The sequence below is a fragment of the Haemorhous mexicanus genome, chromosome 15 (genome assembly GCF_027477595.1).
Source record: "Haemorhous mexicanus isolate bHaeMex1 chromosome 15, bHaeMex1.pri, whole genome shotgun sequence".
Taxonomy (NCBI): Eukaryota; Metazoa; Chordata; class Aves; order Passeriformes; family Fringillidae; genus Haemorhous; species Haemorhous mexicanus.
The window spans coordinates 17,760,933-17,783,469 of record NC_082355.1 but is presented as its reverse complement, the minus strand read 5'-3'; the positions used below and the strand labels follow the sequence as shown (position 1 = coordinate 17,783,469).

General features: G+C 49.3%; 1 protein-coding gene across 1 annotated transcript in view; it reads left to right on the top strand.

Moving 5' to 3' along the window:
- The window catches only part of FGF18 (fibroblast growth factor 18), a 66,461-nt gene extending 46,157 nt beyond the window's left edge, over nucleotides 1-20,304 (top strand). Inside the window, exons 4-5 of the mRNA XM_059860315.1 lie at nucleotides 3,916-4,022; nucleotides 19,281-20,304. Of these exons, the coding sequence (XP_059716298.1) occupies nucleotides 3,916-4,022; nucleotides 19,281-19,547 (374 nt within the window). The 3' untranslated portion in view covers nucleotides 19,548-20,304. The remainder of the gene's footprint in view (nucleotides 1-3,915; nucleotides 4,023-19,280) is intronic.
- Nucleotides 20,305-22,537: the final 2,233 nt, after the last annotated feature.

The following is a 22,537-nucleotide window of genomic DNA, read 5'->3' as shown; positions in this document are numbered from 1 at the left end:
CTTGTGAGGAATTCCAGTCTCTTCCAGTGGGAGTTTTCAGGAAGGTTTAGGTTAAATGGGCCAATAAGGCAAAACATGTAGCAGGAGATCTCACCCTCCAAAGACATCTTTTCTCTTTTTCTCTTTATTTTATTCCCCTGGAAAATATATCAGAATATCTAGCTGCCAAAGAATTTAAACAATAACACCTGATCTGAAGATTGGAGCACAGGGCCTTTGAAAATAAAGATTGTAATCTCTGTGTGGTGTGTCCAGGGACAGATGGGGTTGGAAGTCAGGGGTGCTGAACAGCAGAGTGATGTGGGGCATGGTGGCACTCATTTCAGCTGAACTCTCCTGTACATTCTCTTGGATTTTCCCTGGCAGTTCCATTGTGCCATGGCATACCTATCACAGGACAGGACAGCATTCAAGTCCAGCCTGAATTAATATAAAATGTGTTGGTGGTGGCTGAGCTTTTCTCCTGCTGTGTGTGAGTGGAGGGGGAGACACGAGCAGCCCCTGGAGCTGGGTCAGCCTCCACCCCCTAGGACCTCTGGTTGCATCCTTCAGGGCTGGGGTTCATCCCAGAGGATTTCAGATGTGCTGTTTGAGGTGCCTGTCCCTGCTCCTGAGAGAACTTAGGAAGATGTCTGTTGCACAAAGAAGCATCAGCTGTCAGGGGTGCTGCAGACCCCTGGGTTACAGCCAGCTGGGTTATAACCCACCCTAGAGCTGCACTGATCTTTCTTGTAGAAAAGGCGGTCAGGGATTCCTAGAAATAAGACGTTTCCTACATCTTAACACTCAGATTTTGCTAAAGTGGGAAACCTCTGTGAGGCCTTGGCCTGTCCTAGGGCAGCTCAGGTCACAGCAGGGATCAGCCATCCTCTGCTGAACCTCCTGGCCTCTGTTCCCACTCCTCAGCACGGGGTGCAGGGTGGTCCCTGGGGGTTTGGGCTGTCTCTCAGGGCCCCCGGATGGGTGCTACTGTTTTGCCAGCACAAATGTCTCACTGGGTGCCTGCTTATCCTCTGTTGCTCAGGCTGTGCCGTGGCACTTGCCTGGGAGGGATCTCAGGCTGCTGAAACCTCTGCAGCCCACAGGAAAGGTGACTTCCATCTAGTTCTAAATTATGACATTATTTTATTAGATCTTTAAACTTTAGTTAAATTTTTTATTTAAAAAGGGGGAGGAAGGTATCATATTTTAATTAGTAGCGGTGCCAAAAGAGTCCTAGATTAATTATTTGAAATCACTCCATCCAGATGGATTTAATTTTCACAGCAGGGAACCGGCATCTTTTTAAGGTGATATTTTTCAAATTAAAATCAGCTTGGATATTAGTCATACTGGCTGCAGAGCGAGGGGGTGGGGTGCACGAGCCAGCGTGCCCCGGGTTTGTCCATCTGAGCTCGGGCTGCCACGGTGACCTGCGTCAGAGGGGTGGGAGCTGCTGCCTGTCCCGCGGGACCACAGCTCTCCTGCTGGAGGGTTTAGTCGGTGTTAGCTCCTCCTTTGGCTGGCCAGAGCCTGTATCTGATGTTCAGAGTCGCTCTCAGGCTGGAGTGGGCAGGGAATGCCTCGCAGCTCAGAGGGAGCTGTGCTCTCCTGCTCTGGCCTGTGTGGAGCCCCCAGCTGACCCTGTGCTGGGTGGCCCCACAGCAGTGTTCGTGCCTGGCTGGTTTGGCCTCTGCACAGCTGTGGGCAGCTCCTTGGTGCTCTGGGTGTGGGCCATGGCTCCTGGACCAGGCTTTGCTGGCTCCACACCCTTCGCTCATGCGCTGGCTGCTGGACTCCCACTCTGAGGCTGACCTCCATCCTCTGCTCATGGGAGGAGAAGCCCTTTCAGAGTCACCTTTTTGAAGGCAGACAGTCCCACCTTCCCTGTTCCCTTGTCTGTTAATGCTGCGTTGCACCTGAGCAGCCTCCCTGGGCTTCCTGGGGCAGTGGGTACTCACCAGGTTCCAGTGCTGCTCAGCCTGCCCTGGAGGAGCTGGCCTTGGCCCTGTGCCATCACCCCCCTCCTGGCTGGCTCACCTTGATATCCTCACTTTGAGGGGTTATTTCTGGCTCGGGGCCCTTCCTCACAGACGTGGTCACCTGGCAGGTGAGGGGACCAAGTGGGCAGCACCCAGTTGTTGCTTCAGGCTGCTCTCCATCACAGGTACCTAAACCCATGAGGTGTTTCTGAAAAACTTCCATAAATATCCATATCTGTGCATGGTTTCAAGTAATATCCTGCTGTCATACAGACATTATCCCACTTGCTGTCAGAAAGAAGTTATGATTTAAATATCCCCCATGATAACAGGTTTAACAAATAGATCTAAATAAATGTAAGCAGCTAGTAACTGGAAACCCCTGAACTTACAGATGTGACTGAGCTGTGAGAGGAAAATTGTTTAGGGCCCTTGTGAGTTTAAGGTTTGTGATATTTGCACTGCTGCCGAAGCCAAAAGCTGACTTTACAAGTGGGAAAAATATTAATGTGTTTAAATGAAACAAACTCCTATTTCTATCCCCATGGTAAATCCTTACAATGAACATATTTGCTCTTAGAGGGCTTTAAAGTTTGAAATATGAATGCCAAAAAGAATGTGACTTTTTGCAGCACAGATCAAACATTCTCCAGAGTTTGGCAAAAGCTGGATTTCTGCAGTGGGGCTCAGCACTCACAGGCATGAGTATTTCCAGAGCAGGAGCGTGGAGCTGCACTTGCTGACACTCACACATTCTTGCATTGTGTTTCAACCATGTCTCCTTTCTCCTCCTCCATGTCAGAGATGGATCTGAACCAAAATGTCCAGTCTGCCTGTTCATGCCTCTCTGGGGAAATTCCTGGAATCTGAATCTTGAGCATGACTGGAATTTGTGTTTAGATTAGAGATGGAATAAAAGGCTGGATTTGAATCTGTCTGGGTTTTTGAGATGATGGTGATGATGATGGCACGCTGCTTGTCTGGGTGGCAGCCTGGCCCCTTCTGCAGGTACAGCTGTGGCAGAGGAGGGGGTTTATGGAGATGCAGCAGAAATCTGTCCTCTGTCCTGGCCTCTGCTGCAAACCAGCCCTGGCATACCCTGCAAGACACTGATTCTGGCCTCATTTCTCCCAGCTAGAGCTGGAGACCTCAGTCTGGGCTGCCAGAAAGAAATCCATGACTTCCTGGATGCACAACAAGGCATGGAGGACATGTGCAGGGTGGGTGTGCATCAGACAGAACAAGCAGTGCCAAATTTCTCCCTGCTAGCTGTTGTGGTGACCTTCAGGAGGTCACTGTAATGTTTTGCATTGGAGTGTGTGGCTGAACCACTTCTGTGCAGTGTTTGAAGGCTGCTGGCTATGGGGAAAGGATTTTCTTTCTTGTCATGCTAATCTTTCATCTTCATGAGAATAAAATCCATGTTCTTACCCTCCAATGACCCTCCTGCAGCGTGAAGGACAGTGCTGTCATTGGAACAGGCTGCCTAGGGCACTGGTGGCATCACCATCACTGGAGGTGTTTAAAAGCCATGTAGATGTGACACCTGGGGACAGGGTGTAGTGGTGGCCCACAACAGTGCTGGAGGAACAGTTTTGGACTTGATGATCTCCAGAGGTTTTTTCCAACAAAAGCAATTCTCTGGTTCGTTTAACACTGAGTTAATGCTGGCGGTGGTGGGGCTGGTGTGGCAGATGGAGCCCACACGTGTGTTGGTTGTTCTGTGGTAAACCAGCTTTAAATCCAGGGGGTGTGTGTGGGAGTGAGTGGAGAGGCGTCAGTCCTGCCCCAGGCCATGAGCTGGGCCCCTGGTGCTCCCTGGGGCTGTGCCCTGCAGAGTGCCCGGGCAGGGTGTGCTTTAGCTGGGCAGTGGGACAGTGCCCCGGGAGCTCTGCACCCTGTGCCTTCATGGGACCACACTGGTAAATGCTCTCTTGTCTTCTTCCTTTCCAAGCCCAGCTTCTAGTGGAAACAGACACTTTTGGAAGTCAAGTCCGGATCAAAGGGAAGGAGACAGATTTCTACCTTTGCATGAACAGGAAAGGCAAGCTAGTGGGGAAGGTAAGTGTTTCCTATTAATTCATCTGTAACCTGAGTGTTACCTTAAGCAGCCTCCCCAAGGCTGTAATGATGTGTTTGAGCCTTGTCTGTCAGCCTCAGATGAGGAGCAGGACGGGGGATGTGGGCTTTGCAGGGCAGCTCTTGCTCTCCCAGGGGCTCTCCTGAGCCCCCCCAGGCTGCCAAAGGAGCCCTGCAGCCTCCCAGGGCTCTCCAGTGCTGCTGCAGGTGTGCATGGGGTTGTGCCTCATGTGAGATGTCACCTCAGCATCCCAGAGCCATGGCCACCTCCACAGCACCCTCCTCGCCTGATCTTTCTTTGGGGGAACATTCAAATATGAATTTTCTCCCAGAATTCCTTTTGGGAAGAATTCAGAGCAGAAGGGCAAGCAGAGCACTGTGCTGTTGTTCGTGCTGGGCACCAGAAAGCTCCTTCCTGGCAGCCAGGAGCCAGGGACTGGCATGGCAGAGCCAGGGCTGGAATCTGAACATCGGGGGATGCCTCCCCAATGGAAGCATGTAACAAATCACAGTGTGTTCACCTCTTCAGCCCAACTTGTGTGCTGAAGTAGTATTTTTGTAATTCACACATTCCTCCTTTATTGCTGGAAAAGCTGGAGGCTTGCTAACCAGGCAGAGGCTTGTGCAAAGCTGAAATGCCACCAAAAAATAAATGTCAAATAGAATATTCCAGCCTTCAAACCTCAACTGCACGCACTTTGCACCACCAGGAGTTCAAATCTAGCATCTTTGTGGCTGTGAAAAAGGGAAGCAGAGTTTTGTTTTTAGTCAAGGCAGTGAAAGCCATGCTCCCAAACAGAAACCAGACACCAAATGGCTCTGATGAAAAATTATTTACTGTTGTGGTCCCAGGAGTGACACCTGTGGGACACTGCCTTCCCTGGAGGACCCATCCCTCTTGTGCTTCCTTGGGGATCAGATGCTCTGTGGAGGCTAAGCTCAGGTTATTTGCTGCTGGCCAGGACCCTGTGCCTGACCTGCTTTGGAGCTACCTGTCAAGGCAGGAGGCATCCAGGGCGCTGCTTAAAATGAGGGAGAAATGGAGGTCAGCACTCTGGGAGGGCTGGGGCAAAGCAGCCAATTGTCTCTGCTTCCTGCACTTGTGTTACCACCCTGCATGGGACCCCATTGCTTGGTCTTGGACAGGGAAATTATTTTAACTGGTTTTAAACTGTGTTGGATGCTTTTGAAGGTTGCATTGGACACAAACCTATCTTAGATTTTTCTGTGCCTTAATTTTCCATCCTTTAGACGTGATCATAGCATTTTTCCCAGATCTGAGCATTTTCCCCAGAAATGTTGCAAGGATAATGTTGTTAATGTTTATGAGGTGCTGATACCAGTCACGGAGATCTTAGGAGCACTCAGGTGGGCTAAACTGAGCACAAAATCTTAGAAAAATCCTTTTTCTTTAGCAGACCTTGCCCCAGGTGGGTCAGCAGTGGCACAGGACAGCCCACAGCCCTTCCTGTTCTGAATGGAGTGTCCAGGAGCATCCTGGCAAAGTCAGCATCAGTTTTTGCAAACACACCATATATTTGTATGCAGCGTGTATTTGAGGCTCATCCCTTGATCTGGCCCACTGGCACTGAGGCTGGACACTTGTTTCACTCGTCACCTTTCAGGCAGAATGAACCTTCCCCCCTCCCTCTCCCCACCATGTGCTCTTCATGGTGTTAAGCTGGCAAATGTTTTGTTACAAAGAATAAATAAGCATGTTCTTGTAAATACTGCTGCCCTCCCAGCCCAGCCTGTGACAAGTTCCCAGAGCAGCCGAGCTGGGCCAGAGGGAACGCGGCACTGGCAGGAAAATGTTCCAGACGTGTTGCCCACATTAACAGCTCCTCATGAGCAACAAAAGAAAACAATAGCATGTCTTCTTGATACCAAAGAGTGTGGTTTTAATTAGTGTTATGGTTTCAGCTCTCTTTGTGGCAAGAGTTTGAGGGAATGCTTTTTAGCCTGAATGCTCTAAACAGCCAGTAAACCCCAAGGAAAACATGAGATAAAAGTTACGCCTGGGCTTATACAAATATTTAAGTTCAGTCTGGGGGTGGAGGGAATGAAGCCTACGAAGTGATTGTTTGGTTGTCCTGCTATGTTCGTTTGGCAGGAGAGGAGCCATGGGACCAACCCGGGCCTTTCCTCTGCTCGTTTCCTATTGCCTTGCACTGCAGAATCCCCGACCAGACCAGCACATGCCATCTGGCTTTGTTCTCCTCCTCACTCAGCAGCTTTGGATCCCCCCCAGCTGAAAACCTGCTTTGAATTTAGCCCCTTTTGTGTCCCATAATCACCTACAAAGAGTGCCACGGCTGGAACTGGTGATGAACACAAGAGCTCCAGAGGTGGACAGGGCTTTTCCCCACCTTGGAGCTGGCTGTGTTGCAGGGAAGCAGATTAACCCCCCAGGAGTAAGAAGAGCAGCCTTTGTGTCCTTATTTCTGATGACTGCACCTCCACCAGAGTTTCCCAGCAGAGCCCTCTGATGGAGCCTGCTCCGGCTCTGATGGACCTGCTCCACCTGAGAGAGGCAAAACCCCCAGACCTTGTGGGTTCTGCCTCTCTCAGGTGCTGCTGTGTGTGTTCACAGGCAGCAGTGACCAAAGGGCTCGGAGCTGTTTGGGCAGGCTCCTGACTCTAACAGCAGCTGCTGTGGCCACTGGCACTCTGTGATGCTTTGCAAAACGAGACAGGGGATGTGTTGTACAGCAGTGACTTCTCTGTTACAGGTGAGCAGCACCTGGGGAAAACAAACTAGAGTGTGTTTTTTGTGGATTCTTGGTGTTGTTTTGAAAAAGGCCCAAGAAACATTTAATTTTATTTCTTTTTACTTCTGCTCATCTGTTTCTTTGACCATGGGTTTTTGGAGCTACATAAAAATTGTAGGTCCTGAGTTTTCTAGTCTTCCTGAGGTTTTCAGTGGACCACTGAACTTTATTATAAAATCACTGAATTTTTTGTGTTGGAAGGGACCTTAAACTCATCCCGTTCCACCCCCTGCAATGGCAGGAACACCTCCCACTGTCCCAGGCTGCTCCGGGGCCCAGTGTCCAACCTGGCCTGGGACACTGCCAGGGATCCAGGGGCAGCCACAGCTGCTCTAGATAATCTGTGCCAGTGCCCTCAAAGTAAAGAGTTTCTTCTTTATATCTGGCATAAATGTATCTTCTTTTAGTTAAAGCCATTACTCCCTGTTCTACTGCCACAGGTCCTGCTGAAAGGTTTGTCCCCATCTTTCTTTAATGTTTTTTAAATACTGAAAGGCTGCAATAAGTTCTTCCTAGAGCCCTCTCTTCTACAGGCTTTATGGTGGAATCACACTACAAGGAGAGAGATGAAAATATGAAAATTCAGAACAAGAATGCCAACTGCTTTTTTGAGAAACTTTTTTGTCTTTTAAAAAAAAATATTAAACCCGTTTATTTATATCAGGCTTCTTACAAACACAGGGGGAAGAGGCCTCAAAGGTGCAGTTCTTCTTCCAAGGAGAGGCACAATGTGACTTGTCTGCTTGTGACAAGTCATCTAGAACACAACAACTCTGAATATTGGCAGTAATTCAGTGTTAGAGGCAAAGAGGAGCTGATGGTCTCTTTGGAGGAGTTCTTGAGCTTCTAAGTGGTTCTCCTGGGGAGTCCTTCTGTGGTTTCTCTGTCTGCCTCAGCTTCTCTTATCTCCTGCATTGAGGTGAGGCCATTTGTGTTTGCTGAAGGCTGGCAAGGCTGAGTCACTGAAGTCTCCCAGAGAGAGGAGCAGCCTGGGCTGAGCAGGTGGCTCTTACCTGAGCTGGGCCTGTCTTTACAGCACATCCAGCTCCCTAGAACTGCAGGATGCTGCAGAGATTGCCTTTCCCTGCCCTGTCCCATCCTCTGGCTGGAGAGCATTTGCAGTCAGGGCTCTGTGCGAAGCTGAAGCAGCCAGAGGCCAGAGCCTGCCTTTCTTTTGGGCACAGCCAGGGTGGGTGGCTGCTGCATGGGGAGCAGAGCATCTCCTGACCCCAGCACTGCCTTTCTTTTGGGCACAGCCAGGGTGGGTGGCTGCTGCATGGGGAGCAGAGCATCTCCTGACCCCAGCACTGTCTCCAGGGAAGCTCCCTGACATCCCCCTGTGGGATGAGGCAGTCTGGTCACTGCTGGTGTTAGGGTGCAGCAGGTATCTGTGGGGAGGGTGCTTCACTCTCCCACCTTCTTTCAAAGATCCTCAGTGATCTGGTGTCCACACACTCTCAAAATCATAGTAGTATTGAGGCATATAGGGGCATTATTTTTGTAAAAACATTTTAATGAGTTTGATTTTATTCCTCCATTCTCTGAGCTGAATGTGAGCAGAGGGGAAGAGCTGTTTGGTGAAGGGTTGGAAGCTGTGGGCAGCTGGGTGGCTGAGGCAGAGCTCCAGACAGGTGACAGATCATTTGGGTGCCTCTTGGGGAAGTGTCCTCTGACACCACGTCTGCAGCACTGGGGCCTTCCCAGCACTCCCAACAAGCAGCACTGAGCTCTGGTCCCCAGGCACAGCCAAGCTCCTGAACAAAAGCTGTGCCAGCCAAAGCCTGTGCCAGGGCCATGTCATTGCTACAGGGGACAGGAGGTGGCACAGCCGGGCTGGCCACCACTGCCTCTCCCAGCACTGACCAGCACCACTGTGCTGGTGCCACTCGCAGCAGAGACCTGCCTCTCAGACACAGCATTTTTGTTGGTGTGATAACTGCTTTCCAAGCCAATATATTTCTTAATGTTACCAGAAAGTTGCTAATACCACATGGCAATGCTCTCTGTATTTTTGCAGGACAGCAAACAAATTGTTGCTAGATGCCAGACTGCTCTGGCAGAGCTTTATCACTGGTGCCTGCCAGCAGTAGCCTTTAGGGGATAGTAATAATTTGGAGTTGTTTACATTACAGCTTTAAAATAGGGGTTTTCTTGAGGCATGTGTGTGTTTAGTCAGGAAAGTTGGCTAAAAAAACTCTTGACAGCATCAAAGACTGAAGGTGCCCACCGTGGCCTGTAAATGTGCCCTTGGCCCCTGAAACTCCTCTGGCCCTATGGGAGAAGGAGCTGTGGAGGCTTCAGCAGGAGCCTCCCTTTGTAGGGAAGGAGACTCAGGGGGAGAGACCAGTAGGATCTGTAGGTGGGAGACTCCAGAGGATGCTCCAAAGCCTTTCTACTGTACCTGGAGCAGGTTTTCATCAGCTGGTTTTGGTTGAGAGTGAGGTTAAGCTTTCTTGAAAAGCTGTCTTTGAAAAGCTGCTGGTGGAGAACCAGTTCCTCACTGCAGGGCTGGGGGCTGAGGTCCAGGAGGAGCCCCGAGCCCTCCTCATGCCCCAGTCCTGTGTGACATTTGGGTGCCAGTGCTCCTGGTGCCTGCCGTGCCAGGGCCATCCTGGCAGCCAGGGCACTGCAAAGGTGCCAGGAGGTGGGTGGAGAGGGCAGGGGCACCCTGGGGCTGCAGTTTGGAACTCTGATGCAGTACATGAGGTGTTTGCCCTCCTCAGCTTGTATATTTAAAACCACACCTAACTGCATCTTGGATTTGGGGCAGAACTCTTAAGTTTCACTGGAGTTCGATGCTTATCCAGAATTTTTCCAGGAGTTGCACAGTTTTCGGGTTGCTTGAAAGGGACTTGTAAAACCTAACAATTTTGAATGCTGAATTTGCAACATAAACATGAGCAGGACTGGCGGGGTGTCAGGTTTAATAGCACGTGTTTTGTGGATCTCTCTGTGACATGCTCAGGCATAGAACATTCCAACTTGGCATCTCATGTGAAAGCAGAACCTGACATGGCTTTTGCTGGGTCTCGCTCAGATCTCGTTTGGAACTGCAGTCTGCTCTTCACTCTCCTGTGAGATTTTTTTTTTTTTTTTTTTTTTTTTAGTTTAAGTCATCCAAATAAACACATGCACTGGACCCTGAAGCCAACCAGCTTTGGACATTGCCATACTTTGGACAGGGAGACCTGATTCAGAATTGTCTCAAGTGTCCAAAAATCTGGAATCAGAGCCAGCAGGATTGCAAAGGTCTTAAAAGCAATGAGATGACAAAACCACTTTTATTTTGGTTAGGCCATCAGAATCTTCCACATTTACCTGATCAGGCTTTTTTTGCCGCAACCTGTGGAAAAGATTTTGAATTATTTTTCTGAAAATTTAGAAGCTGAGATTCTCATGAAATTAAAAGTGGAAGTGGAAGCTAAACCCCCCTCCTCCATTCTCAGACCCAAACATCATTGAGAAGCTGGAGATGAGCTGCAATAAGGGACCTGGGGATCCTGGTCCATGGCCAGTTAGATCTGAGTCAGCAGTGCCCTGGAGCCAGGAGGGACATCCCTGTCCTGGGGGCAGCAGGGGCAAGGGAGGGATTGCCCAGCTCTGCTCTGGGCTGGGGTGGCCTCACCTCCAGTGCTGGGACAGTTTTGGGCACCAAAATATATCAAAGTCATCTTTTATCTATATGTGAACATCTCCAGTTAACTTAAGCTTCTCAGCACAGCCCTAATTCTTCAAGTGCTTGCTCTAAAATAAAGCAAATGGTCCTTTTATTTAAAAAAAAATATATTCTTCATAGTATTATTTTTATGATAAGGACTGGCAGGTACTCTGCTGGGGATGTGAGCATTGTATGTCCTGGCTGTGTCAGGGCACCAGAAAGCTGTGTAACACATTTACAGGTTTATTGTGTTTTCTCTTCAGGGAATGTCATGTTTCCTTTGGATATTTCTAAGTAGCCCCAGTTCTCTCTCAGACAAAGCTTTGCAAAGTCAAGGTTCACTTGCAGCCCAAGCTCGTAAGCTTGACCTCTGAATCGTTTCCTAATCCCATGGCTGGAAGGTGTCCATCCCCTTCCAGGGAAGAAAACCATCTTCTTGAAAGCTGTGTGATAATTTAATTTAATCCTTGCTGTCTTCAGGAAGCAAGTGTTACCATAAAGCTGCTGACCTCCTGTCCCCTGTTTTGTGGTGGCTGCAGCTGTGTGTCCTGTTGGACCATTTCAGTTCCCTAAGGTTTAATGTTAATTAAAATTACTGATGGGGATCCCTGAGCCCTGGTCATGCTTTGTCTTGTCTGGGTAAGAGGGTGTGCTGCTGAATGCATCTTGTGCTGAAAGTTATCAAGTTGGATTTAATTGCTTTCATCACAGCATTTCATCTCCTAAGTGCAATTTTTTGTTGGTCTTGAGCATCTCTTAAGCTGAGGGTGATGTTTTTTCTAAGCACTGCTTTGCAAATACACTGATGTATTTAACTGCAAGAAGGAAGGAAGCAGTGCAGCCTTATCTCAAATGGGTGCAGCTGAGATCATGTGCAGGGGACTCCTGCTCCTCAAGGACTTTTTCTCCTTGGCTTGCTGTTTGGTTTTGGGGAGGAGGTGAGAAAACAGACTATTTTTGTAGTGGAGAATAAAACCTGTGCTCTAACAGTAGCAAAATAGAGTCTATTTGATATGGCAGTTACAGAACTATATTTAAGGTCCAAGAAAAGTAGATCCTGCTTAAATACATTTTCTTTCTTGAGATTCTCTTGCCTTGTCTTTTGGGTACCTAAAGATACGAAGCTTTCCCCAGAGAGGACAAGTCTCAAGCCTTGCATTTGTTGCATAGGGATGGAAGTTGGTCACTCACAGGCTGGAACAAATCTGGATGATAATTTTTTATGGATGGCACTTGATTTGATGATGGATTTCTCTCTTTTCTTAGTAATATTAACTTGACATGAAGAGAGCTAATGCCATCCTGCATACCAACAATGACCTTTCTGGTTCTAAATTCCCCCCATTTAAGCTTGCCCCCCAGGGAAAGTGGTGTCACTACTGGAATGGAATCTTGGCTGGATGAGATTGCATTTGTTTGAAATGATAACTTACAGTAAGTGTGCATATGTGTTTAATGTGAATAAATCTGGGACAAACACAACTTGCTATGAGGTCAGCAGCTGTTCTAGTCTTGTTATCTTGCTCCACTCATCATCTACATCTGGGTTTTAAAAAAATTTTTAAGAATACATTTCCCTTAGTGGCACAATTCTCTGTATCACAGAATCACTGAGGTTGGAAAAGCCCTCCCAGACCACTGACTCCAGGCTGTGCCCAGTGCCCACCTGTCCCCAGCCCAGAGCACTGAGTGCCACCTCCAGGCCTTCCTTTGATACCTCCAGGGCTGGGGACTCTACCTCCATGGGCAGCCCCTTCCCATGTTTAACAAATTCCACCTGATGTCCAGCCTGAATCTCCCCCAAGCCTGAGTCTCTGTCCTCTCATCCTGTCACTTGTTCCCAGGAGAAGAGTGACCCCCACCTTGCTACAATTATGTATTGAATTGAAGCCTACATGAAATATGCTGCTGCTCTTAGATGGCTTTTATAGAAAGTTGAGGACTGGCCTCAACTGGAGGCTGGAAATGACTGCTGGAAAAGAGCTCCCATCAAAGCCCAGCAGAGCCCTTCAGCAGCAGGTTGTGCTTTGTACGGAGGGGTAAAAACACCTTCCCATCCCTCAGCACGTGTAGCAACCCAGCTTCCATGGAACTGGACCTGGTGGGTGCAGATCTGCTCAGATATCACATCTGAAACCTGGCTGGGGATTCAGACCTCCTGAAGAGCAACAGCTTCCTGCTCCAGGGAACCTGCAGTTTTGACTTAAGTTTCCTAAATTTTCTCTTGGTTTAATGAAGTTAATTTAAAAAGCAGTTGATATTTCTCCTCATTAAGTACATGCAGCTCTCTGAGATGCAGTTAGGAATGTCTGTCAAGCAAATGTGCATCTTTCCAGGTGAAGCCACCTGGTTTGCCCTAATTCAGGCCACCCTGCTGCAGTGTTGGCAGGAGCCGTGGCAGTGACGGAAGGAGCCGATGAGGAGGCCTGTCCTGGTGTAACCCCAGCCTTGCCTGGTCCAGCCTACAGAGACTCCTTTTATCTGTGTCCTCCTGTTTATCCTGTGACAGAGAGCTCTCCCAGGGCACTGTGAGGATTACTGAACTTACTTAGAAAAGGGAAGTTTAGGAATGGAAGGTGGAAGGAAAGAAAAAGTTTAAACTGTTCTCTTCCTTCCTCAGTTCCTGCAGCTAGTGTCTGGCACAGACATGCACAGGGCTCTGCCAAGCCTGCATGTCCTGACCCACACATGCAGGACCGTGCCCTTTTTTGCCTGTTTTTGGGAGGGACGGGGAGTTCCCAGCACATGGGGGCAGCTGGGGGCAAACGTGGGCAGGGCTGCTTTGGAACGGGGCCTCTGGAGGGAGATGTGCCCTCCACAGAGCATCTCCTCCGCGTGGTTTTGTGTTACTTCCCTGCCTCGTGAATGCACTTAGATGTCCTGTATACATAATTAACCTCTCTGCTGTGCTGGCAGACACTTTTATTGAACTGCCCATCATGACTCCTAAGTATTTTCCTCGGAGGATTGTGCAGGTTCAGAGGGCAGAGAGCTGGAAGAAACGCACATGAGGCTGAGTGACTCTTGGCAGTTATGGATGCAGCTTCCCTGATTTACAGCCTGCTCTAGGAGCAGGAATGTGCATTTGGGTCAAGAGGTGTTTCTGTGGTCAGGATGCCTTGTCATAAATCCAGGATGCTGCGCATCAGGATGCTGCTGATGGATCTGTCCCGATAATGCCCATAAAGTGCAGGGGATGGCTGAGCACTCAGGCTCACTGCTGTGGGTGAGCAGGTTCTGCCACCCCAGGGCTCTGGGCTCTGGCAGGGCTGTGCTCACCTCCCCATCGTGTTTTCTGACCTGCCTTTAGAAGGGGGGAGTGTGTGTGTGTGGGTGTGTGTCAAGGGGGAGAAGGGCAGTGCTAAAAGCTGTGACATTAACACAGCTCCTGTATTGCCTCCTTCCACCTGGGATTTTCCAAGCCATGTGGAGCGAGTCTAGAGGAGGCTCCGAGCATTGGCCCTCTGGCTTTGAGCTGAGCTCGTGCAAAACTGCAGAGAAGGAACTTCCTGAAAGCTTCACATCTCTGGGCACTGCTGGGGAGCAGCTCTGGGGCTGCCAGGGGTTATCAGTGGAGTTTGGGGCACCAGCCTTGGGTCCTCGGCTGGGCATCCTTCAGGAGCAGCTCATGGGGTGTGCTGAGCCGTGCTGCTCCTGGTAACCCAAGCCTTCCCTGCTGTCACTGCTGTGAAATTTAGGAGACACAGGGCGGGATTTCATCTGTGTAATGCAATGGTGACTCTAACAGTGTCAGTGTCCGAGGGAATTTCAGCAGCCCTTTGAAATGATTGCTGAGCTCAGTGGATGTGCCTCACAGCGGAGGGTGGCATGAAAACCAGCACGGTGGGGTGCCAGGGCTTGGGAACTCCCTCTGTCCGTCTGTCTGTGGAGGGGGAGAGAAGGATGGGTGCAGGAGGGGTCCCTTTTTAGCGGTTTTCCTTGAAAAAGCCTGGGTGCGTGCACCTCTTGGAAACCTTTTGCTTGAGTGGTAGCTTTCCCTGCTTTTGGGAGGCGGGAGCTTGCTTCCCTCGCAGAGGGAGATGCTCTCCGTAGTACGGAGGGCTGGTGTCACCAGTTTGACTTTGAGCCTGGGGGGTGAGCTGGTAAAAAGGTGATAATTAAACCTGGGACTCAGCCTCCTGTCACTTAGAGTGCTGAGACTCTCTGTGCCATGTGCCAAGCCGGCATTTCTGGGATGTCACGGACGTGTTTGGTGGTGTTTGGGGTTTTTTGTTATTTGCAGCACATCACCAGTCGCTCACCCAGAGAGCTCCTAATTACTGCAGCGCTTGGGGAGGGAAAGTGTTTTAACCTAAGCTTAGCTAACAACAGCTGAATTTGTGCCCCGATCTTTGCAAACAGAGAAACTTTTCCGTCCTGGAGGCTTCTCCACCCGCTCCTCGCTGTTACCCGAGCTGCTGCCGCGGGCTCATTGATGCTGTGAGAGCCGAGGGAAGTTTTGATTTCTCGGTGCCCACTGCGCCAGATTTGTTAAGCGTAAATGAGAAAACCTGCCTCGGCCTCCGTGTGCCATAAAGAGCTGCTCAGGTGGCTCGGCGTGGCCGCTGCGGGGGAGGGCGGGGGCGGCTGCTGCACCTGCTGATGCTTTGGCTCGGGCTGGTGGCACAGAGCGGCCGCGAATTCCCCCTGAGCTGCAAGCTGTTCGTGGCAGGAATGCCTCGCTCCGAGGAGCGCTCCTGCTACGACAACAAAGAGCTCTTTGATCCTTTCCATTTGGAGAACTTAAAACGAGAAAGCCAAACTACAATAAGACCAAGTTGGGTCATAAAAAGGAGAGCAGGAGCACCAATCGCTCCGGAGTGTAATTGTAGAAGCAGCAAATGCTTTGGCACTTAATTCTGCTTTAGTGTCAGTTCAACGTGTTTCACGTTTAAGACTGGAGAGCCCCTCACCAAATGCTCTGCACAAACAATCCGGGGCTGCTGCTCGGTGAGCCCGGTGTGCTCCGAGAGCCGCTGCCCAGCGCGGCCCCTCGGCTCTGCTGCGCTGGCTGGAGCCGGCTCACGGCGCAGAAACTCTCCTCGGACCCCTCACTGCACGGGGAGCCCGGGCTGCTGCTGCTGCTCTAACCCTGCTCTGTAAGAACTCCGGCACCGCTCAGGTCCTTGCCTGGCGCTGGGCACTGATGCACTGCCAGCGGGACTGCTCTCCATCTTGTCCCAGGGGATGCTCTGCTGGAGCCAGCCCTTGGTGCTGCCCGGGCTGGGCTTTCCCCTCACTCTGCACAGAGCTGGGCCATGCCCCAGAGCTCTCCCTGGAAGGTGGCATTTAGATCAGACATTTTATAAGGCATTTATCAGAAATTTGGCTAACAGATACCACATCTTCCCAAAGTTCTTGGGCTGCCTTTAAACAAAAACATGCTCTGAATGATTTCTTTGCAAAGAGCTGACCTGCCAGGTGGCATGGCCTTGTTGCATGGCCAGGCAGCAGCCCCTGGGCCAACACCAACAATTTGGTCTCTGACTTGCAGAGAGCCTTTGCGGGAGCAGGGTTGTGCCTCTGCTGTGTCCTGCTCTGAGCAGGGAGCGTGGCTGGAGCTGCTGCCAGTGGGATGGTGAGGCCAAAAGGCAGGAGCAGCCAGTGGGGCACACGAGGGACACAGGAAGCCCTCATTCCTGCTGTGGAGGGGACAGGGGTGTGGGGCTGGGTGTGAGACTTCCTCTGTCCTGTGGCCAGGCCATTACACTGGACCAGACAGCTCCTGTGCAGCTCTGAGGCTTTCAAGAATTTCTTTATTGTTAAGAATCAGTTGAAAACACTAAGCTCCGTGTTTTGGAGGGTGAGTGCTGTGCAGGGCACATCCCTGCCAGCGCAGTGTGTATGAAATGTGGCTTGGCAGCAGCTCCCAGCTGCGTTGGTGACAGAGGGTGCAGCCCTGGGTCGGTTGCACCAGGAGCTCCTGGGGAAGGGTGAGCCTGTGGCTGGAGCACGGAGTGATGCTTGGCCAAAGCTGTCTCCTTTTTCACCCCCCTCTCTTTGGAGGAGTGAGGGGATGGCTGACAGACCCAAGGAGTGTTTTGCTATGGCTTAAGTAGGGAACTGATTTAATTTTAAATGTTGGGCACCTGATGCTTAAAAATTACTGAAAACCTTCACAAATTGATTTTCCCCCTAATAGATTGCTGTGAGTACAGTTCTTCATGGTGTAGGTAACTTCTGTGAATGATTTATCCTGTTGGGGATCATAAAAGAAACTGTAAAATTATCTTGTCAGTATTTGAAAATAATTTGTGTGTCTGTGACGTGTCTTAGCACATATAGGAATGCTCTGTTTGGGGAAGTGAGGTCCTTATCCTGATTTATCTCTAGGTACTTGTAAATGCTGCTGTAATTTCATGTTATCAAACCATTTAGCTCTTCCTCTTCCAGAACGAAGTTATTTTATCTCATGCACCTTGTTTACTTCAAATTAGCCCTGAGGTTGGCCTGAAGTTGCACCTTGTTATTCCTCCACCTCCTGTCTCCGTCTTAGGCTCTGTCGACAAATTTGAAGGTATAAGTAAATACTTTTTTGTTATTAATAGAATAAGTTCCCCCCTCCTACACAGGTTTTCTTTTCATTCCAGTCTCATTTTCTGTGAAAAACTGACATTGCAGTAGAAGCGGAACCCTCCCAAATTGCATGAAAAACCCTTAATTCTCCTAGCAACAAGGTCAGGGCTCAAATCCAGTCCCTTCCCACGAGCATGGGGGGAACAGCCCTTCCAATTACCTGCGGTATGGATCCGGTTGGTTCACAGGCACCTGGGTTTGGGTGGATTTGAATCCCAGCCATGGTATTGTTTAAAAATTCTCCACTCACTGGGGAAGGGTTTGTAGTGGGCTGGGCCCTGAGAAACCTGGAGCTGGTTTTATGGCTTCCCATTGAAATCTGGTGGAACCCCGTGGTGTTGACTGATTTCCCCCTTTGCCACTCATGTGGCTTTGATCAAACCCAGGACTTTGAGAATGACACCCCCAGGAACTGGAATCACTGAGCTTTGCCCAGTTCTGCTGTTCATTAAAGCATTTGTGAGCTTCCAGTTGTGGATGGTAAATGAGGACCTTTGTGCCTATCCTGGACGGAGACTGCTGGTCCTAAGGCAGAGCCCCTGTGCAGGCCCTGGATTAACAGAACTGTTGGAAGAGTTGCCAGAATTCACCCTCTTAATGAGACCTTCCCCAAGCCTTGAGACAGGAGGGTGCAGTGCTGACTTCAGGGCAAACATCACCTTCTGTCACACAGAGGGAACCAAAGCTCTGCTAAAGGCATGGAGTCCTGAGGAATGGCTGGCCCTGGGGGTAGGTGATGGCCAGCCATCCTGGCTTTCCTCAGTGGCTGCCTGCAGCCTGGGTCGTGGTGCGGGATGGTTTCCCTGTTGTGGGTGTTGGGGGCTCAGGGGTGCAGGGAAGCCTGTGCAGCCTGGTCCGGAGGGGTTCCCTCCTGTTCCGTGATCCCCTGCCCTTCCCACAAACTGCAGCAAACTCCACAGGGATTGTGCAGCACATTGCAGGAGGGCTGCCCTGGAAGGGCAGGCTGAGCTGTCCTTAGGGAAGGGATGGTGACCAGGCAGGGTTCAGCTCCTCACCCCAGCCTCGTGCCCAGAGGAGCCCCCAAGCAGAGCCAGGGCTGGGGGCTGAGCAGCTTGCGCTGCTGCCGCTTCCCTGCCCCCCAGGATATGATGGGTAAAGACTGAGAGGGTCTGACAGTGTTTAGTTTGGGTGGGCAGGGTTTCATAGTTGTATAGGTAGGCCTGCAGTTCCAAAAAACTTATCTGATATCAGTGGGAAGCTGAACTGGGCTGTGATGGAAATCCGTCCTTTGACTTTGCTGAGCTTTAAATGAAGTCCTGTGCAATGGTTTATATCTACTTATCCTGTATCTACTCCTGAATATCTTCTGATGCATAAATCAAATCATGTGACATTCTAGGTACAGCACCAGTAACTCAGCAGTTAGAGGGCAAAATGTTTTCTGGCAGAAGGTTATGGGTGAGAAGAATTTCCTTTGTGCTCAAGGACTTGAAGATGCAGTTGTGTGCTGTCGCTCCCTCCAGTGCTGCCTGTGCTGGGTGAGAGTCCTGAATGCAGAGATCCTTGTTCTGCCATGTTCAAAGCCCAGTTCTGGGTCTAGTAGGATCTCCAGGCTGAGCTGAGCCCAGTTTGGCTTCAGGGCTCTCCAGGATCCCGGGGACCCCAGTGGCTCCAGCACCCCTGGAGCACTATGTGTGGTCCATCTGCCAGGGGTTGCCTGGCTTCACATGGGGGAGAGTTTTCAAATTGCTGTGGAGGCTTAGACTGAAGCTTGTCATAATTTTAGTGGGATTTGGGTAGTTGTGGGTGAAAGCCCATGAGGTATTTCAGGAGTGAGGGGTAGAAGGGGAAATGCTGTTGTTTGGGCCATGTGAGATTCTGGGGTTTGGTTTTTTTCTGACTAAGTATGATGTTTCCCTGGCATGAATTCAATTCATCCTCTCTCCCTAAGGGAAGAAAGTAAAGCTGGATGTCTTGCTTTGCTTGCAGTTGAAGGCACTGGACTGGATAAACTTAACTGTTGTCTTTGAAAAATTTTTCTCCCCTTGGATAAGAGCATTAAAAAAAAAAAAAATTATGACCTCACGCTTTCATGCTTAAAAAAAAAAATTGATTTTAGCTGATGCTTGTTATGGCTCTTATTAAGAATGTTTGAACCAAAAAAGAGGTCCAGATGTGATGATTTTATTTAAGCCAAATTGGGTTTTGGTCACTGAGCTTGCATTTGGATTATTTATTTTTTCTGTTTTGTTTTTTTTTTTTTCCTTTTTTCAGCCTGATGGCACCAGTAAGGAGTGTGTCTTCATTGAAAAAGTCCTAGAAAACAACTACACGGCACTGATGTCTGCAAAATATTCAGGCTGGTATGTTGGATTCACCAAAAAAGGGAGGCCACGGAAAGGGCCCAAGACCCGGGAAAACCAGCAAGATGTACACTTTATGAAGAGATACCCAAAGGGGCAAATGGAGATACAGAAACCTTTCAAGTACACGACAGTCACCAAGAGGACTAAGAGAATACGACCCACCAACCCCAGCTAAAAACAGACAAAAATAGTGTCACAATAAGAAACCACAAAAAGAAAAAAAAAAAAAAACTGCACCAGAGGAATATTTTTACATTAAAAATAAGGAAGAAGCTCTATTTTTGTACATTGTGTTTAAAAAAAATAAAAATAAAAAAAATTAATAAAAGACTAGATGGCAAATGCTGGGGAAAGCTGTTCGGGATTTATTGTGACTTGAAAAATGAAATTAACTGCTCTATTTAAATTGACTTCTTGTTGTTGATGACACACAGGTGCTTCTTTTGCTTTTTTCGGAAAGGACAACCTCTCAAGCATATCCCCAGAGGGAAAAAAAAAAAAAGAATTATTAGAAATAAATAAATAAAACCAAAGAAAAGCAAAGTTCTTTCCCAAAGTTACTGAGACCCTGCCCCGCCGAGTGCCGGTTGCAGTAATCTATTTATTGCCTGCTGCCCGCCGGCCAGGACAGGTGGCGGCTGCAGGGACGCGCGCGTGGAGCTCTCGGCGCACCGACCCTCTGTAACCCTCCTGACGACACTGGGAGTCACAGCTCCGTGACCCTGCATCCCGCTCACTTCTGGAGAATGCTGCTAACTACATCCAAGTGACTACAAGATGACCTAGTACACCAATGATAAGGGAATATTTTAAAACCAGCTATATTATATATATTATATATATATAAGCTATTTATTTCATCTCTCTGTATATTGCAGTTCCATGAACCAAGTATTACTGCCTCAACAATTAAAAAAATTATTTAAAACATATGTACATATTTTTGCTGTTCACGCTTCTTTCCCTTCCCTGAGTAGTGGTTTTTAAATGCATATTTATCCTTTATGTGAGGCCAGCAGGAAATGTTCGGGGCAGTTTCCCCACTATAAATTTCATTGCTGATTCTGTAGTTCCTCCTATTCCTTAATACCATCTTCCTCTTCCTCCCTGGTTGTTGCCACAAGGAAGAGTCTCAGTGGGGTGATGGTGGGCTGCGTGTGAGGGAATCCACAGCAGCGTTTTTCAAGAGCCGCACATTTGATACCTTGCAGTCTAAGTACTATTTCCTAAAGCTGTGGCCAGGCAGAAAGTAAACTGGAAAATGAGTATCTGACTGCATTAACACATACTTACGTGTGGCTTGTGTTTTCTTCATTAGAGCTTTTAGAGGGGCTCTTGCTTTCAGCTGTTTAATTCAAAATTGTGCCTTTTAAAACTTGCCCTCAGCCAGACAAATCCCTCTCCCTTGTCCTGCAGGGTTCACCAAGCTCATCCAGGAACTTGTTTCCTTGATCAGTCCAGCCAGCTTTCCTTCCAGGAATTCTGCAAAGGATATGGGTGATATAAAGTGCCCCACAAAGAGAAAGTGGGGAAAAGAAGCAAGATGAAATATCTGACCTCAGATTTTAGCTGGAATGTTGATGGAGCCCAGGTGGAGTTTTAAGGAGAAGCTTGCTTGGCTTTTCCTTCTCTCTGTCTGCAGACATGGCTACGTTCCCTGGGTACAGCCAGGGCTGGAAATGCTCAAAGCCACTAAGAAAGATTTTCTTGTTAATCAGGAGAATGACTCTCCCCAGAACAAGCTTTCCCAAGATAACTTTGAGAGCTGCAGCCAAATCCTGCAGATCAAAGCTGTTTGGGAGATGGGGCAGATAAGCATGCAAGCTTGAGGATGCTTATCTGAACCAATCTCCAAACCTTGCAAGCCTGGAGAAAAATGAGCAGTGCTAAGCAGGGTCACTCCACGCTGCTCCAGGAGGAGCTGGGCAGCTGTACAGGTGATGCCTCATGCCAGCTAAGCATGGGAGGTCACTCAACAGCCCCTGTCCCAGGGGAGTCCTGGGAGCTGCTCTCCTGGGGCACCTGGAGACAAGCACAGCAGCGGGACCCAGGGCTGGAATTGGTTGGTGGGGGCTGGACGGCTTTGCCAGCTTTGTCTTCAGATTGATTCATGTGGGAAGGATTTGGGGAAAGTTCAGAGGAGTGCTGGGGTGGAGGATTGGGAGCAACTGGAGATTTGCTGTGTTAGTACCTCCAAGAGGAGACACCCAGTTGATTTCCAGAGTGAGAAAGGTTTTATGGATGCCTTTCTTCTCCTTGAACTATTGCCATGGCCCAGATGGTTTCACAGGGCCTGTTAGAACGACAGGGTTTGTTTGCTACTGGAGAAATTCAAAGGGGTGGGGACAGTAAAGGCTGGAGCAGTGTGGGCAGAAGGGATCTCCTCTTCCAGACTCAGGCTGGGAGCAACCAGGGAGGATCTGCTCCCTGTTGCACAATGAGAAATTGGCACATGGGAGTGAGGGGTCATACAACTGGTACGCAACTGGGGCCTCTGTCTCTCACGTCATCAGTTTACAGGAGTATTCCCTGGACAGCAGTGGGACAGGTTCCCCAGGCTGTGGAAAGGCAGTGTGGTGAGGAGATTGATGCTCACCTGGATTAGGTGATGCTGGAGGGATTTGTTGGCTGATGGTGCACATTAAGCGTTTGTATTTGAACATCTGCTTTCAGGCTTTATTAACAACAAAAGCAGGGGCAAAGGTGAGAAGAATTCGCACCATGTCCCCTTCAGAGGACCTTCGTGTTGGACAGACGGGTGCTCTGGGTAGGAGACATTCAAAGACTGAACAGAAATAGGGGAAATCCATCCTGTGCCCAGTGAGGGACAGCCCTGTGCGTGGGGCACATGGTACTCCTGCCTGGGCTGTGCTCAGGGCTTGGGCCAGGAGCTGGTTAGAGGTGGTTGTCAGCAGCCCTGCTGAGCAGGTCCCTCTCTGACATCCAGAGCAGAGAAGTAGCTTGTCTGTGGTGTTCAACCTCATTTTGTCCTTTCAGAAAATCTTCAGTCACCCTGAATATGAGCTGAGAATTCCCATGGAGGCTTTGCATTTGATTTACTTTATAATTGAAAATTGTTAATGAGGATTTAATTGCTATTCTGGGATTCTCCTCAAGAGCAAGGGATGTAACACTCTGTGATGGCATTAATGTGCATGGAGCTCT